Raw genomic sequence first — 15,324 nt, 5'->3', positions numbered from 1 at the left:
TCATTATTCAGTTAAACAATTTTATATTGAAATTTACAAACAGTTTTATCTGTACTATGACTTTAAAATAGTGTTTACTAAACATGCTTTACTTTACAACTAATTATTTTAAAGCAGAAGCAACTTTTTAAAAAGAATCCCAAACTAGGCCTAAGTGTATAGTGAAGAGTATTCATCAAATGATAAATCCCCAAAATAGTTTTGCATGTAATTGTTAACATGTCACTCATATAAATATAAATATTTTAACATATTATCACTAAAACATAAGTGATATATGGTGGTTAAGGTGTTGGAGGAGTAAAATGGGAGGGGTTCAAATCCCCTTTGTGTTTTTTTTTTCCTCCCTTTTTTCTTTTTTTTTTTTTTTCTTTACATCGATATTTTCGATATTTTAGCGATATTACATCGATATTTTGACAAAATATTGCTGAAGTGTGAGCGAAATTATCGACATCAATATTTTTCGATATTATCGTCGATATTTATACGATACGTACATGGATATGTTCCGAAATATCCGTGATTCGAAAAAACCGAAATATCCTCGATATTTCGTCGCTATTATCTATATTTAAGACTATGGTGCCAGCAAAAAAAATTGAGTAAACTTTTTTTTTTCTGGTTTGCCCAAGTTAGAAAGGTTAGAAAGGGTATAAGTTTTCTCCCAAACACATACCAATAAGTTGTCATGAATTCCAATTTGAGACTTGTGTACGTCCGTGCCTCATTATTTTGGGGGTGACAATAAAATTAGCAGATGAAATCATGATATGAAACATATAAATTTACTAAAGAATTAAAACATTAAATTTAATTAATTCATTTTTAATACTAGCGATATTTAAGAAGTAGAATCGAACCCAAGAAACTCGGATGCAGAATAAATGCTTTTTTCGTTGTTAAAAATCCAAGTGCTTCTCGAATTGATTTCATAAGAACCATCTGTTAAATGTTTTTATGATCATATAAACACTTTTATTATTGAGCCAATACATTTGATTGTGAAAAAGCGTTTGTAGAGCCACCAAAACTCAAAAAAAGAAAAAATCGCATAAAGCAATTGCTTAACCGGGGGCATGACAGAACCTGCACAGTAGGTGGCACTATAGGAAAGGTCGGTGGTCGGTCGCCCTTGAAAATACGAGAAACCGCAAAAGCTGCCATTTTCGAACGCAAATCGATTAGAAATTAGAAAATAGAGATGGCGAAGCAAGAAAGCATAGAGCCGTGCAAGAAAGAAGCTTGCTACATTCAAGCATGTCTCTCCAAGAACAACTTCCTCCCTCAAAAGTACGTCTTCTTTTTCCGCCTAATTAATCTATATATCTCTTGTTTGGTTGCCGAGAAGACAGAGGAAACATCAAATAACATTTCTGAATGCTCTTTCCAATTTTTCCACGAAATGAAAATTTAATTTCATTGTCGAATATCTCTCTCTATCTTCTGTTTATTTCTTTATCTTTCGTTTTGGTCTGGTTTATTTGTACATACATGGATTGTGATATTTAGCTGGTTAGGGTTTTTTTTTTTCATTTCCAATGTTTGCTTTGGATTTTTTCTTCATATATATATTCTGGTTTGGTTTTTTCAAATTTATACACTTAATTTGGTTTCATTGTTGTATAAGTTCAACCCAAGTAGGATGATAATGTTATCACTCAATATAGAAACTTCCACTCAATTTTTTTTTTAAAGAAAGATCCCAAAAAAGTGGTGCTTTGACACAAAGTGGGAACAATTCAAGGGAAAATGGTTTAGTTTAGTTGTTTCCTTGGCAATGTTTTCTTTGGCAATTTTTTCTTTTAGGACCATGAAAGTGTGCATCTGTGATCTCCAACAACAGATGGAGTTATACTCATACTGGTATATATCCAGCTTTACTGACTAGGAGTTGTGGCTCTATGTTTGTTTCAACTCTTGGTTGGTCGCTTAGCTTGTGCATATATGACCAGCAAATGATTCCACCCTTTTCTTCTAACAAAATAATGAAGGACCATTCTAACCTTTTCGGCTATCTTAGCAGGTCTTTAGAAACAGTGGTTTATGAGGCATACATTTTGTCTCTATCTTTTCCTTTTCCTTTTCTCTTTTTTCTTTTTTTATGAAAATTGAGTTTTGGGTGGGTTGACACCATCTTGTGTTTCCAATTGGCACAAATGACACATCCATTGCAAGTTGAATAGAACAGTTTCAAAGACTCACCATTTATATCTACTTCTTTTAGAGTGTAAGTGCGGTTGATCAAGGAGATTGAATATTAAGTTTTAGTATGTGGCTTTTCAACAAACTTCTCTGGTGCTTAGGTGCCTGTTTGACATAAACTAGAAGGCCTTCCTGTTCAACCTTTCAATTGAAAATAAAAATTATATCTGGTTTTTGATAATAGTTTTGCCAGCTTACTTTACTTTAAATATTTAAGCCATAATTATGTGGAGTCACCCTGGTAGCTAGGGTGAATAAAGTAACTGCTATGCTAAAGCCGCCTTAAAGTCTTCTTTGATCATGATCGTGGAAATTGAGTGTCTGGTACGAGTCATGGAGAATAATATGTGGTTACATTCATTAGTACTTATCCTACTCAGACCATTCTCTTCCAATGTCTTTTTTCACCTTTGGTTGCTGTTTGAGCCAACATCTGTCAATATTTCGATGTCAAACTCATATAAAATACATGGTCTGGTTGTCCCGACATTTGTAGTTATTGTGGATTTAAGGTCTTCTCTTGGTTGTCAAACTCGAAGTGTCATGATCTGATTTGTGCTTTGTGCTTTTAAGTAATACTCATTTGTGCTTTTGAATATGCTGGATTTTGAGTATGTTGGATTTGTTCTTTTATATAATGCTCATTTGTGTATATATTGAACTGGTAACCAATTTTATGGAACTTTGGGAGTTGATTCCTGCGTTCTGCTGACATTCAGAAGTTGTGACATTAGCTTGTTTGCATTCAAAGCTAATTGGTGGTTTCCACTTTGAAGTATCTGTACTTTTCATATCAGTTATTATGTGTAACTGGCTATATATGTCAGAGTAATAGTCAATATCAAACATATGCATTCGTGATTCCTCTCTTCTCAGGCATTATATTCTTCCTGTTTTCTGTTATTACTTTTGTGATTAGTGTTTATACTTGGCAGGTGCATTACAGTCATTGAATTGCTGCAGTCTTGCTGCGAGAAACACAATTACAATTCGACTCACTGTGCTTCGCTCTCTGGTCTTTTGAAGCAAAAGCCTAAGTAGAAAGTTTTGTCAATTTTGCACTTAATGACTAAATGTAGCTCTACCTCTATCATACTCCAGGCAAAATTCCACAGCAGCCAAATGCTTGATGTGATTACGACTTGCCATAAGCTTCTCTTGTTACGAGAAGCTTATGGCACATTAAATGCAATAGTAGGTGGGGGAGGGAAAACAAAAATAGTGTAAAGGATGCTAGAAAAGTTTTCTGTTGATGTCTTGATTGATACACTTGTGTGCGTAAGGTTTTATTTTCATACATGTGAATCGATCTAGAGCTGGATTATTTTTCACGTAAATAAAAGAAGGCAATATGTCTTTTTTTATATTATTTATTTCTTATTTTGGTTTGAAATGCAATATGCCATTACATTACAAGCTTACAGTTTTACTTGAACTATTTTGCATCATGAAATCTGGTAACCAGCATTAAACGAAGATTGGTTTTACGGTTCTAAAAACGGTCAGACTATGATAACGAAGATTGGTAAGCAGTTGGACCCTTTTCAAGGAGATGCTTTCCTATCCCGTTGCATTGATATGAAAAAAGGGCAATGCAATGCAAAGGGGGTAGGGAAGTTTTTCTCCTCCTCAAAGACACTTGGTTATTCCAACGCAACAGTAGCATACTGTTTACGGTTTTATTTGCACTCAGAATGTGTATTTGGGTACTTGATTTCTGTGGACAGCCACGCTTTAAATTATAAGTTCTCATCATGGGCACTAAATATAAATGAATAATATATATATATATATTTAAATTAAATTAAATTTTAAAAAATACCAATTATTTCATCAATCTTTAAATCCAACCATTCTTCATACTATAATGTAATGAATTGTATTCCAATTTGTCACAAGGTTGAGGTTCGCTGCCCTAGATTACCCCTCAGTATAAACTTGTGTCTCTGGTTCACCACACATGCTGCAAATCGAAATGACAATGATTTCTTGCTTGATTTAGGGGGCACGAGGAGGTAGAATAATCCTCATTATTTTATCACAAGGCAAGATGGTGAGGGGAAATCGTGAAATCCATAAGCCATTTAATTATTTTTGGATAAGAAATCAGAGTATGATTAATTAATTAAACCCAAGTTTAGATGCTACAATTAGAATTGTTATTGCCTCAAAACGTTTTTCTAAAGATTTCCTTTTCCATTACGACTACAAATCATTACGTCCAATGTAAACCAACTGGTTCCTTTTAGCTCAAGTTTCAGACCCTGCTTTGCTTTAAGGAAGGGGTGTTTTGCTTCTCTTCTTTGCTCTTAATGCGAGCCTTAACATGCATTCCCCACAACCCAAAAACAGAAAAAAAAAAACATAAAAAAAGAGCCATGGTTGACCTCTTGAGATGGTGGCAAGGTATCTCAAGAGGGCAACCATGGCCTTTTTTTTTCTTTTTTTCTTTTTTATTGGGGGCCACTGATCAATTCTCCGACGTATTTAGAATTATTTATTCTAAAAATGAAAATTACAACAAAAGAAACACATGCTATCCGAGCAAGGACAGTTCATGTGGTGACTTGTGCACCAAGATATCAGACAAATATTGGGGCACAATAAGTATTAACTCTCTAGTTTTACATGTGTTTGCTGCCGGTGTTGTACAAAAATTCAATCAGCCAGATTCGCTTTGTGTGTGTGTGTGTGTGTGCACGCGTGAGAGAGAGAGAGAGAGAGAGAGAGAGAGAAGCCCATCTCAGATTTTCTTTAAAAATCCATTGAATGGCAAATGTTAGCCAAAAGATACACCGCGGAACCAATTTGCGTAAAATTACAATTGGCACGTGAGAGAGAGAGAGAGAGAGAGAGAGAGAAGCCCATCTCAGATTTTCTTTAAAAATCCATTGAATGGCAAATGTTAGCCAAAAGATACACCGCGGAACCAATTTGCGTAAAATTACAATTGGCCAATCTCTTTGTCAAGGAGTGGGGAGAGAGTATACAATGATATTGCTAAAAGCAGTAACTGTAAAGCCAATCAGCGAAAATAAACAAAAAAGGGGGAAAACTCTTACCAATCTCTGAAGCTATCCAAAAAAATATATAAGATTGGGTAGGATGGGGTAGATACGATGCTCCATAAAGTACAGGTACACTTAGCAACGTCCCCCAAAAATAAGCATGCAAGCTTGTGGGAATGGCAGATGTGAGCTAAAGAATGCATCATGGTGATCTCGAGCTATCCTGCCGTCTAAGAGGGATGCCTTCACCATCAATTCCATCCTCGTCTGCATGCTTCGATAGTCGCATGGAGGACATTGATGTTGGCAAACCTGTACAATTCAATGACATTACCAATCCAAGGTTCAGTATGGGAAACATGAATTTATTTTTCAGAGAGTCCAAAAACCATGCAGGCAAGTACCAAACACCCAACCATAGGTTCCTTGTTAAGATTGACAATAATCTATCAATGATAAAAATAATAGAAGGAAACATACCATCAACCATATCCTTCGTTCTGTGAAGCAGAAAAGTTCCTCCAAGGATAGTCACAAACCCACACATTTCCGTGATAACCTGGGTTGGACTCTGTCTGTCCCAATCCTGAAAATACAGTAACATAGGAAAAATGTAGACTCAATATCACCCCATCATAATAAGAAAAAAAGAAAATATTTGGAGGACTAGCTTATAATTAAAAGTTACGCAGAGGGTGGCAGCAATGGACACCTCGATTGAGACTGAAGCGTTTCATGACAGAAAATTTTAAATCTAACTAACCAGAAAAACATTTACAAAGTAACAACAAAAATAAAAAGAGTACCAATATAATCGCAGGAAGAATATACCTTAAACATGATAACGCTAGCCAGAATAGTTAGTGATGTGAACATAACATAGTATATCGGAGATACCACAGCTGTGTTGAAAGTATCAAGTGCCTGCAATGGAAGGAAAAAAAATATCATAATAATTCAAAGAGCCATTAGAAAACAATAACAAATTAACAATGAAGAAAAAGGGTAAAACATGGTTCCATCCTCCATAAACGTACAAGAAAAACAAAAAGGAAATAGAAAGTGACTACAAATTCAAAAGGAGGCTATTGTAACAGGTAAAAACAAGACCCACAATCAAATAATGTGAACTATTATAGTTTTGTCACAATTGACAAAATCTGCATACTGTTGCTGAGGATCTGTCACATAATGCATCATTAGGCTGGTTTTGGACATCAGTGAAAGCAAATGCTGAAGCACCAAGAAAGGGGCAAGCTTCATGATTGGACTTTTTCTCAAGTACAGGCCTTCCTCAATACATCCTTTGTTCCTTTTCTGATGATTGGCATTATCATTAAGTTTTTTTTATAACTGTCTTAAAATTTGCTTGGGTGAAATGAAAAAAGGTCAATCAAAAGCAAGTTCGATTGAGTTAAAGTTTAAATATACAAAAAGGGGGCAGGATTCCACCAATAAAGAAGACCAGAAAGTACACGTTATGGGAACATGTATTCTCCCATGTTAGCTGAGGTCACTGTCACTCAAGAAAATTGTTAATGGTATGGATTAAATTTACCCACCACCTGGGTTGTTGACAGCTTCGAAATGATTGAATTAGAATATGATGACATCGTTTTATGGATGTAATGAAGGAGAAATTTAAAATGGAAAATTCCACCTTTTTATAGGACTAATACTTTTGGTTTTATCCAAAGAGGAAATAGAAGATGATTATTTAGAAAACTTTAAAAAATATTTAAAAAAATTTAAAAATAAAACAATTATGCAAGGACAGGAAAGGACTAATACTTACCTTGTTCAAATAATTCATTTGGGTAAGCACACATGTAATGACAACTAAAGTGAAGACCCAAGTTTGGGGATAAACTAGTTGATTCATGCCCGATAATGTCAACTTCAAAGCAATTCCAAGGGCTTTGACACTCATGACCTGTCAAAGGACACCGTTAAGAGTAAAAAACACTTGAAAAGAAGATGACATAGACAAAGAAAGTTAATTTCAAATTAACAGAAGTATATAGCAATACATACCGACAAGGAACCTACAAGGGAACAAACTCCAATGTAGACCATTATGTGTGTCTGGCCATATTGCGGGATAAAGTGGAATATAAGAATAAACACAGCAGTTATGACCAAAGCTGCATACAAGAGAAAACCTACCAACAAACAAGTATGATTATTAAAAAACAAATTGTTTTACCTTCAGTGTAGTCAAATGAGAGTAAACCATGCAAATTAAGAATCAAATAGTCAATAAAAAGACAAATGGTTGTAGAGAATAAACCAATTACCTGGTTCCATGGCAAGATCCCAAACTTCTGTTACAGATTCAATACCACGTTCTTGAGGAGCATGTAACACAATTGTTGTAGAACCCACAACACATAGAGCGCAACCAAGAATCCCAAAAATATGAAGTCTCTCACGTAAAATAATATGTGCAAGCACAGCACTGCAAGACAACATTATGATCAGCACTCAATACTATGAAGCAACCATATTCATGTGCGAGTTTTTATCATGCCTGATAATTATGCTGAGAGCACCAAGAGGAGTTACTAGTATAGCTGGCGCAAATGCATAAGCCGCAAAATTAGCAATTTCCCCAACGATCACTGTCAAAAATGGCAAATGTCTGTCAGCACTTTCCTTTTTAAATATGGTCATGACTATAAGATGCACAAATAACCATTTACTTCCTTAGACTAAAAATGTGATCAGCCATAAATTAGCAGGTAGATACCAAAACAAAAAATGGAAAATCATACTAAGCCAGCCAGAAGTTTTGATGGAAATGTGAAATTTTAAGCACTCACCCCCCAAGCCTCCCCAAAAAAAAAAAAAAAACCAAAAAAAAAAAAAAGAAAAAGAAAAAAAAGGGGTCAGATCCTTCTGTTCACCAATTGAAACGGTTGTGTTTTGATGTTTCACAAATACACGTTTAGCTTTTTTATTTATTTTTGGTTCCCAGGAACCTTGTGATAAAATATAATAAAAAAATACCAGAGCCGAACTGGCTTATCTCAACAAACTCCCATCCCACCACAATCGCAACGTCGCTGCTCCACTCAGTCCTACCAGTGATGGTAAAAACCCTTCCACATACACCGTCCCATTACTGAAACTCACCAAATCTTTCCACAAAAGCTGGCACTTAGCAAGAAAGATTGGAGGGTCTCATGGAGGATGTTTCATGGCTTCTGCCTGGTCAAGAAGAGCAAACGCAAACATCATATTTGGATTATTTAACTGTACCAGTTACCAGTCAACAGGTCCAATGGCGATGACTTGTATCCGTCGCCATTGGACCATAGCATCCAACTAACTCCTTCAAACCAAAAAATCCCCAGAAACCCAATTTTACATGTACCATTCACCAAGGATGACATTTACTGACCCACATTTTGGATCTGTAGGGACGCTCCGAACAGGAGCAGGAAAATGAAAATTGAGGTCTAAAAATTTCTCAATTCTGAATAGGACAACCATCATCATTGTGATAAAAATGTTTTCCCATCGGATTGTCGCATGGTGGGGATGGGATTTGGCTGTACTATACATGAGTGGTGGATGCGTTGTTCTGGCTAAAGAATGAAAGGTGGGTTTGTGAGCCAAACTACAAAGATGACATGTTAAGTTGGAGATAGTCAGAACGACGCCGTACCACTTATCAGCATGGGATCTGCACTCATAGCATCAGTAGAGGATCCAAATACCAAAGAACAAATTTCTTCTTATAGACTTGCATATTGTGAGGTTAATGCGTAAACTGTAGTTAAGTCCCATCAATTAGACTATAAATCGAATCCATTAGTCTATCGTTTCCAGCAGGGAAGCACTGATTTCATGATCAAGGCTCTCTCAAATGCTAGAATTGCCCTCACCAAGGTTAGCCAAAACTAGAATTATACCCTTAAATTCATAGAACATAAAGACATTTTCAAAATTACTATTCAGGAAGGACAAGGATGCCAATTTATTCATGTCTTACGGTGCAAAAAGGCTTTCCCTGTAAATTAGTATCTTGTAGAATAAACATAAGTTTGACGCTCTTCTGAAGGTTCACCAGTTTTATTGTTTCAAATATCTGTCAACTAGGATCCACATATTTGTGTGTACGCGCACTTTAGAAAATGTAATCAATCAGAAGTCATTTTTTTCCTATAGTATTCAAAATAATCACCTTCAGTACATTTCAAATATATAAATAGAAACTACAATCCTCAGAGAAAAAACAAACAATAATTGATCTTCATTGATCACATAATTGAGAAAAGAGAACTATAACTCACTTGTTATCATGCCCACCCACCAAAGTGGCTCATAGAGGTAAGAATATCCTCCAACTCCTGTCGAACATATAAAGTGACTCAATTCCAATTATTCAATGTGATAAATGAAAGAAACACAGGAATATATAAAGCATAAAAGAATAGACAAGCAACAAAGGCATGGGAAAAAATAACCTAAAATAAAAAAATAACACATGATACAGACTAGCTTCTCTAAAAACTCTAACAAATAATTTCACAAAATTCACCTTAACATTATTTAGAGTATACTGAAACCAACTACTGTCTATTTGTTGTTCAGATACTGAGTTGTTAAATTTATCACAAAGGTAAGATGATGCACTAAAACCCACGGAAGTAAACAAACCAAATATGTACTGATAAGTAAGATGCAATGAATACATGCAAGTCATCTAGAATACTCATATTGAGAACAACAAATAAAAAGAAAGAAAAAACCCCACAGACTAACAATCACTTGACTTGAATTAAAAGAGTCAATATTCTGAAAATATTCTATCATTACATTCTTTGACATAAGATCAGCAACTAACAATCACTTGTAGACATACAACAATAGTTGATTTGGTCAATGGTTTCAAGATAAAGGTTAATCCTAAACTTTTCATTCAAATCAATCGAATCATAAATGTGCAACACTGTTAAAGGTAAACCCACAATGATCGTAATTTTAACTGATACTTCAATTAACTCCTATATTTTACTTGATCTGGCCAACCAAAATCAATGCAGAAATGTAAATTTCAAATAACAAATCAACCCAGATTAGCGGATTCCCATTGTTAGTATTGTCAATAATCATATGAATCGAGCAGCGCCTTTGGTGTTTTTAATAAACTTGTACTAATTAAATAAAGTAGTTGGAAGGACATAATGTATCTATTCAAGGGTTACAAGACGTAACACTAATAACTGCAACTAACTGCAAAGGAAGTCTAGAGAACCAATAATGCGACAAACGAGAAACTCATTTCACACACATCACTGTGATACGAAAAATAAAGAATTCTAAAAATTCAATGATTAAAATAACAAATATATGAAACCTTCACAAATTTATCCCTTACATGTATAAACTTTTGATACTGAGCTTCTTCCGCCATAGGCATCATACATACACCATGCATGCAACTGCTTAAGATATGGTAATCATACATTGACAAATAAAATTTGAAATGGCATGTGATTAATGTCAACTGATATTTAAGACTCAGTAAGAATTAAGTGAACAATTTTTTCAACAAGAGTAATATCACTTTAACTTTGAACTGCTAATCTACTAAACAAACCAAATTGCCAACTGACGGAAAATTTGTAAACTCAACAACTTTATGAATCAATCTTCAGCATATAAGTTATTTATCCTATATCCATTTCCATGTAACAAAAAAAAAGTTTGAAAATTAAACAACAAATTCTAAAATGAAACACAACTGCTCAACATTAAACAATCTTGCATAACATTAGAAAAGAAAACACACATCCAGACACACAATTGGCATCATATCTTGACAAAGTGACTTTAAAACACCCAGAGGGTCTTTTTAGTTTAGATAGCTTCCCAATTGATGAACTGAGTAAAATTGGGTTTAAAAAAACAAAATTGCAGATATCAGCAAGAATTTAACAATCAGCAACTAATAGTTAACATAAATTAGGGTCTAAACTTCCTTCAACTTCAATCCACTAAATAGAACACCTGTGGGCACCAATCTGAACTGCGCTCTACAGTTGAACCCATTGTCCATTTTCACTCAATTCCGGGTAAACTTTGAAAATTACAACAATTTAAACATAAACTCAAACACCCAATCGCTCTCCATTGACAACAACCCACATCAGAATAACAAAAAGAGGAGAAATTGAACTTTGAAAAGTGTACCCAGAAAAGCATGTGAATTACGAACCTGCTCTGATGCCAGAAGCCCCGGCCTTTTTCAAACCCTTCTTTTTGACAATGAAACTAGCACCAATAAACAAGCTCGAAGATAAAGCAAGAATCAAACCCTTGATGTTGTCAGAGGACATGCCCCTGTAGGAATCTCTCCAGCTCATCGGGGGGCTCTGACCCTCAGTCGCCATGGCTGAGAAACCCAGAAGCAAAAACCCTAAAAAGCTTCTCCGCTCACAGGCTTTGAGTGTATCATTACTGTTACAAAACTGCAAATACCCAAATAGGCAAGCGACTCGGAGTGAGTTGAGAGAGAGAGAGAGAGAGAGAGAGAGAGAGAGCACGTTCGATCGAGTTTACAAAGAAACAACACAGAGAGAGATTTAGATGGAGAAGATATTGAAGATAATGTCGGCGCTGGGAGTTGGCGGTGGGTACAGAAATGTACAGCTGTAGTCTGTTGTTGTAGATCGGAAGGCAAAGGAGAACAAGAAGAAGAAAGAAGAAGAGAGGGCGTGTCGTGTGTGTTAATGCGAATCGAAGATTGGATTTTTATAATTTTAACTCGGTTTCACCATAATAACGACTTCACTCCGACCAAAGGTTGATGAGTGCTATACTCCATCTTTTGATCCCTTTTTTTTTTCCTTAATTGTTAGGTTTCTTACAAAAATTGTATTTTTAAGGGTAAATTACATATTAATCCCAACTTTTTCGAGTCATTTCAAATTGGTATCGACCTTTCAAATCATTTTAAATTAGTACCCGGCGTCATGAGAATTCTACATTAGGTAAGCTCCGATTAGCTTTCGGTGTTCGATGTCTATGTGGTAATTGCGGACCTTATTTTTAATTTACATGGATTCCACATGCGTAGGTACAAACAAATCGTGAATCAAAATTTAAACGAAGATATTTACAAAGTGGCTTGAGTCTTTATCAATTGTCGAGTTGAAAATGATGTCATTTCAAGGCTACAAAAAGTTTCTCATAACTTGGTATAACAGTTGTTACAATTTAAAATTTTCTAACAATTACATGTAGCTTGATCCTTTATGAGGAATAGGTAATGATACAACTAGTTAATGGTCAGTTAGTATTGCTATAAGAAAAACCAAAACTAATATAGTTGAGTGTTTAGTAAACTATAATTTTAAAAGTGCTCGTAGTATAAAAAAATGATGTCATAGTTTGTGGTAAGTGTTAATGTAAAAGTGTTAAAACTATACATAATGAGGAGAGATATTTTATGGCTTTTTACTTGAAATATTTGTCTTAATATTTACTTTGATTTGCATAACAGTGGTCTCATATTCGAACTCCCATGTCACCGTAATCAAGGATTAAAATATCGACCGTGCAGATAATATCGGGCCTCCAGTTTATGGATATTTCGGGGGACATATCGTTATTGTTTTAGGTATCGGGAAAAAATCAACAAAAATGACAGATATAGGCATTGAAACACATAATTTTTGTGTAAAACTTTCATAGATGTTATGTACATTATCAATGAATGTATTGAACAAATAAAACTCAAAATTTACTAATAATAAGATATACATATGATGAAATATAAGTGGTATGTAATGCGCATTAATGAAAAGTTTGAAAATAAAATGTTCATTAGAATGAATAAACCATGCATAAATTCATAATTTGTTTAAACATTGTATTACAATTTAGATAAGTGTCCATCTACATAAATGAAGAGCTCCAATGAGGTTCAAACAATGAGGAACAACCATCTAGATTCATACAATAGTCATACCAAGTCATGTAACCCGAGCAATTTGTAAGCCATGTTTGAACATGGTGCACATAGGTCTCTCTTGAGCTCCATATTGTCCTCCCATATATGGGATAGTTAGGATTAACCAACTAGTAGGTCCATAATTTTTTTTATCATCTTGAGCTCCATAACTAGTTCCACTATAATTAGACATGATATAAACATAGACATCATAAGATTCATTTGAGTTAGTACTAGGTCTAGTTCCTATGTTCATAGATCCAAAACTGATCGCCATGTCCTCTTCAGATGGATTGAAGGTATGTGGGTAGTGGACTGTGCATAGATTCTTCATATTAATAAATTATAGGGTTTTGGGCAAGGATTAACTAATTTTGGGTTTCAATTTGCTTCAATTGCCTTCAAAACTTCTGAATTTTTTTTGGGTTCTGTTATGGGTATCAGGAAATATCGGGTATCGGCAAAATATCGGGAATATCGCACTTATCGGGGATATATCGTCGATACAGGGGAAGATATGGCATTGCCCCCCAGTATCGATGTCGATAGTTGAAAATACCGATATATCGGCAGATATATCGGTGTATTGACCGATATTTCAATCATTGACCGTAATAGTATATGCGTGAGAAGCTCTCCTCTCTCTTATAGTTTAAACTATTGCTTGTATTAAAAAATATATTTTTACTTATAAGATATAAAAAATGACCCATGAAAAATAATTTTATTTTTTGAATAGTAGTCTTTTTTTTTTTTCTTCAAAAAAGTATTTGTTTAAGATTTCGATTATAACATCCAACATCGGCAAACGGAGAGTGGGTGATGTGCCTTATATGTACATGTTCGCCTTTATCTAGCACGATGCCTTTTGGGAGCTCACTGGCTTCAAAGTCATGAGAACTCCTAAATTAAGCGAGTTGGGGCTAGAGCAATCCTAGAATCGGTGACCTACTGGGAAGTTGCTTGTGAGTTATCATAAACAAAATTGTGAAGGTAGAGAGGAGAGTCTCAAAACGGACAATACCGTGCTACGATAGAGCCAATCCAAGGATGTGACAATTTGATATCAGAACTACTCTGCCATGTGGTGCGAGTGTGACGACGAGAATATTGGGCTCTTAAGAGGGGTGGATTGTAACATCCAACATCGACTAACAGAGAGGAGGTGATGTGCCTTATATGTACATGCCCATATCTATCTAGCACGAGGCCTTTTGAGAGCTCACTGGCATCGGAGTCATGAGAATTCCTAAGTTAAGCGAGTTGAGGCTAGAGCAATCCTAGGATGGGTGACCCACTGGGAAGTTGCTTGTGAGTTCTTAGAAACAAAACCGTGAGGACAGAGAGGATGACCCCAAAATGGACAATATCGTGCTACGGCGGAGCTGATCCCGGGATGTGACATCGATAACATAATGTCAAAATTGATGCTTGCGAACATGTGAGTTGAACTAATGTGTTGTTAGTTGGATCGGGCGAGGTCTTTGGTGTGTTCCCAAATAATCATGAGTTCAAACCCCTACGTACGATACCCGTTTTTCCCTTTCCCCATTCCTAACTTTAAAAAAAAAAAAAAAAACATGTGAGATGAAGCCAAAACTGTATCTTTGATCCTTATAATACCTTAACAATAGGCCCAATAAAAGTGTGAATTCATTTTTTTTCTCTTTAAATAAAATGAAAATAACATATTTTAAATCAATATCAACATCTACATATATATACACATAAATAAATAAAAATAGTATCTAATGATCAACAACATCTCCAACAAGCATAATCCTTACTGCTATTTGGGATAGAATTATTATTATTATTATTATTTGGGTCAATAGATAGATTTAATTTTATAGTCTTACTAGGAATTGAAAATATCAGTACATGGTATGAAATTCAAATTTTTTTTTTATAGCGAGAGAGATATTGAAAGTTGAAACACTTGTGACGGCGAGAATGAGCAAAATCACGATGGTTGTGCATTTCATCATGAAGACTAGAATGAGAGAATAACACCTGTTAGAAACATTGTATTTGTAAATTTTATCAAATATGATAAAATTTGCTTTCGAATATTAAAAACTTGATTATATTAAAATTCTTATAATTGTAAATTTGTTTTAAAATTTTGATTTCCAATACAATTTAAAA

At 34.8% G+C, this 15,324-nt stretch overlaps 2 protein-coding genes across 3 annotated transcripts; one reads left to right on the top strand and one right to left on the bottom strand.

Annotated features, from left to right (window-relative positions):
* The first annotated feature begins 1,002 nt into the window (after positions 1-1,002).
* On the top strand, positions 1,003-3,574 carry LOC103319033 (Cox19 family protein (CHCH motif)). Its single transcript, XM_008220527.3, has 2 exons — positions 1,003-1,293; positions 3,141-3,574. The coding sequence occupies exons 1-2, from the start codon at positions 1,205-1,207 to the stop codon at positions 3,244-3,246; spliced, it is 195 nt and encodes a 64-aa protein (XP_008218749.1). The 5' UTR covers positions 1,003-1,204; the 3' UTR covers positions 3,247-3,574.
* Positions 3,575-5,079: 1,505 nt separating this feature from the next.
* Positions 5,080-12,024, bottom strand: LOC103319032 (putative magnesium transporter NIPA4). 2 transcript variants are annotated; one of them, XM_008220526.2, is made up of 9 exons: positions 11,440-12,024; positions 9,512-9,568; positions 7,744-7,834; positions 7,511-7,671; positions 7,248-7,375; positions 7,009-7,146; positions 6,045-6,137; positions 5,694-5,799; positions 5,080-5,525 (listed from the first exon to the last, which is right to left on the bottom strand). In XM_008220526.2, exons 1-9 carry the CDS (start codon positions 11,612-11,614, stop codon positions 5,416-5,418), a joined length of 1,059 nt encoding a protein of 352 aa, XP_008218748.1. In that variant the 5' UTR covers positions 11,615-12,024; the 3' UTR covers positions 5,080-5,415. The 2 variants fall into 2 exon arrangements, with proteins under 2 accessions (XP_008218748.1, XP_088900963.1); XM_089044837.1 differs by lacking the exon at positions 11,440-12,024 and adding an exon at positions 10,600-10,652.
* Positions 12,025-15,324: the final 3,300 nt, after the last annotated feature.

Source organism: Prunus mume, linkage group LG2, assembly GCF_029339155.1.
Source record: "Prunus mume cultivar Tortuosa linkage group LG2, ASM2933915v1, whole genome shotgun sequence".
Classification (NCBI taxonomy): Eukaryota; Viridiplantae; Streptophyta; class Magnoliopsida; order Rosales; family Rosaceae; genus Prunus; species Prunus mume.
Note: the sequence above shows the minus strand (reverse complement) of the source record. Positions and strands in the feature narration are given on the sequence as shown.

Coding starts and splice junctions, on each gene's coding strand:
- LOC103319032 (XM_008220526.2), bottom strand. CDS start 11,614: ATGGCGACTGAGGGTCAGAGCCCCCCGATGAGCTGGAGAGATTCCTAC. Junction 7,835..9,511: donor GTGGGTGGGCATGATAACAA/GTGAGTTATAGT, acceptor CATTTTTGACAG/TGATCGTTGGGGAAATTGCT. Junction 6,138..7,008: donor AAATGAATTATTTGAACAAG/GTAAGTATTAGT, acceptor CTTCCATTGCAG/GCACTTGATACTTTCAACAC.
- LOC103319033 (XM_008220527.3), top strand. CDS start 1,205: ATGGCGAAGCAAGAAAGCATAGAGCCGTGCAAGAAAGAAGCTTGCTAC. Junction 1,294..3,140: donor AACAACTTCCTCCCTCAAAA/GTACGTCTTCTT, acceptor TATACTTGGCAG/GTGCATTACAGTCATTGAAT.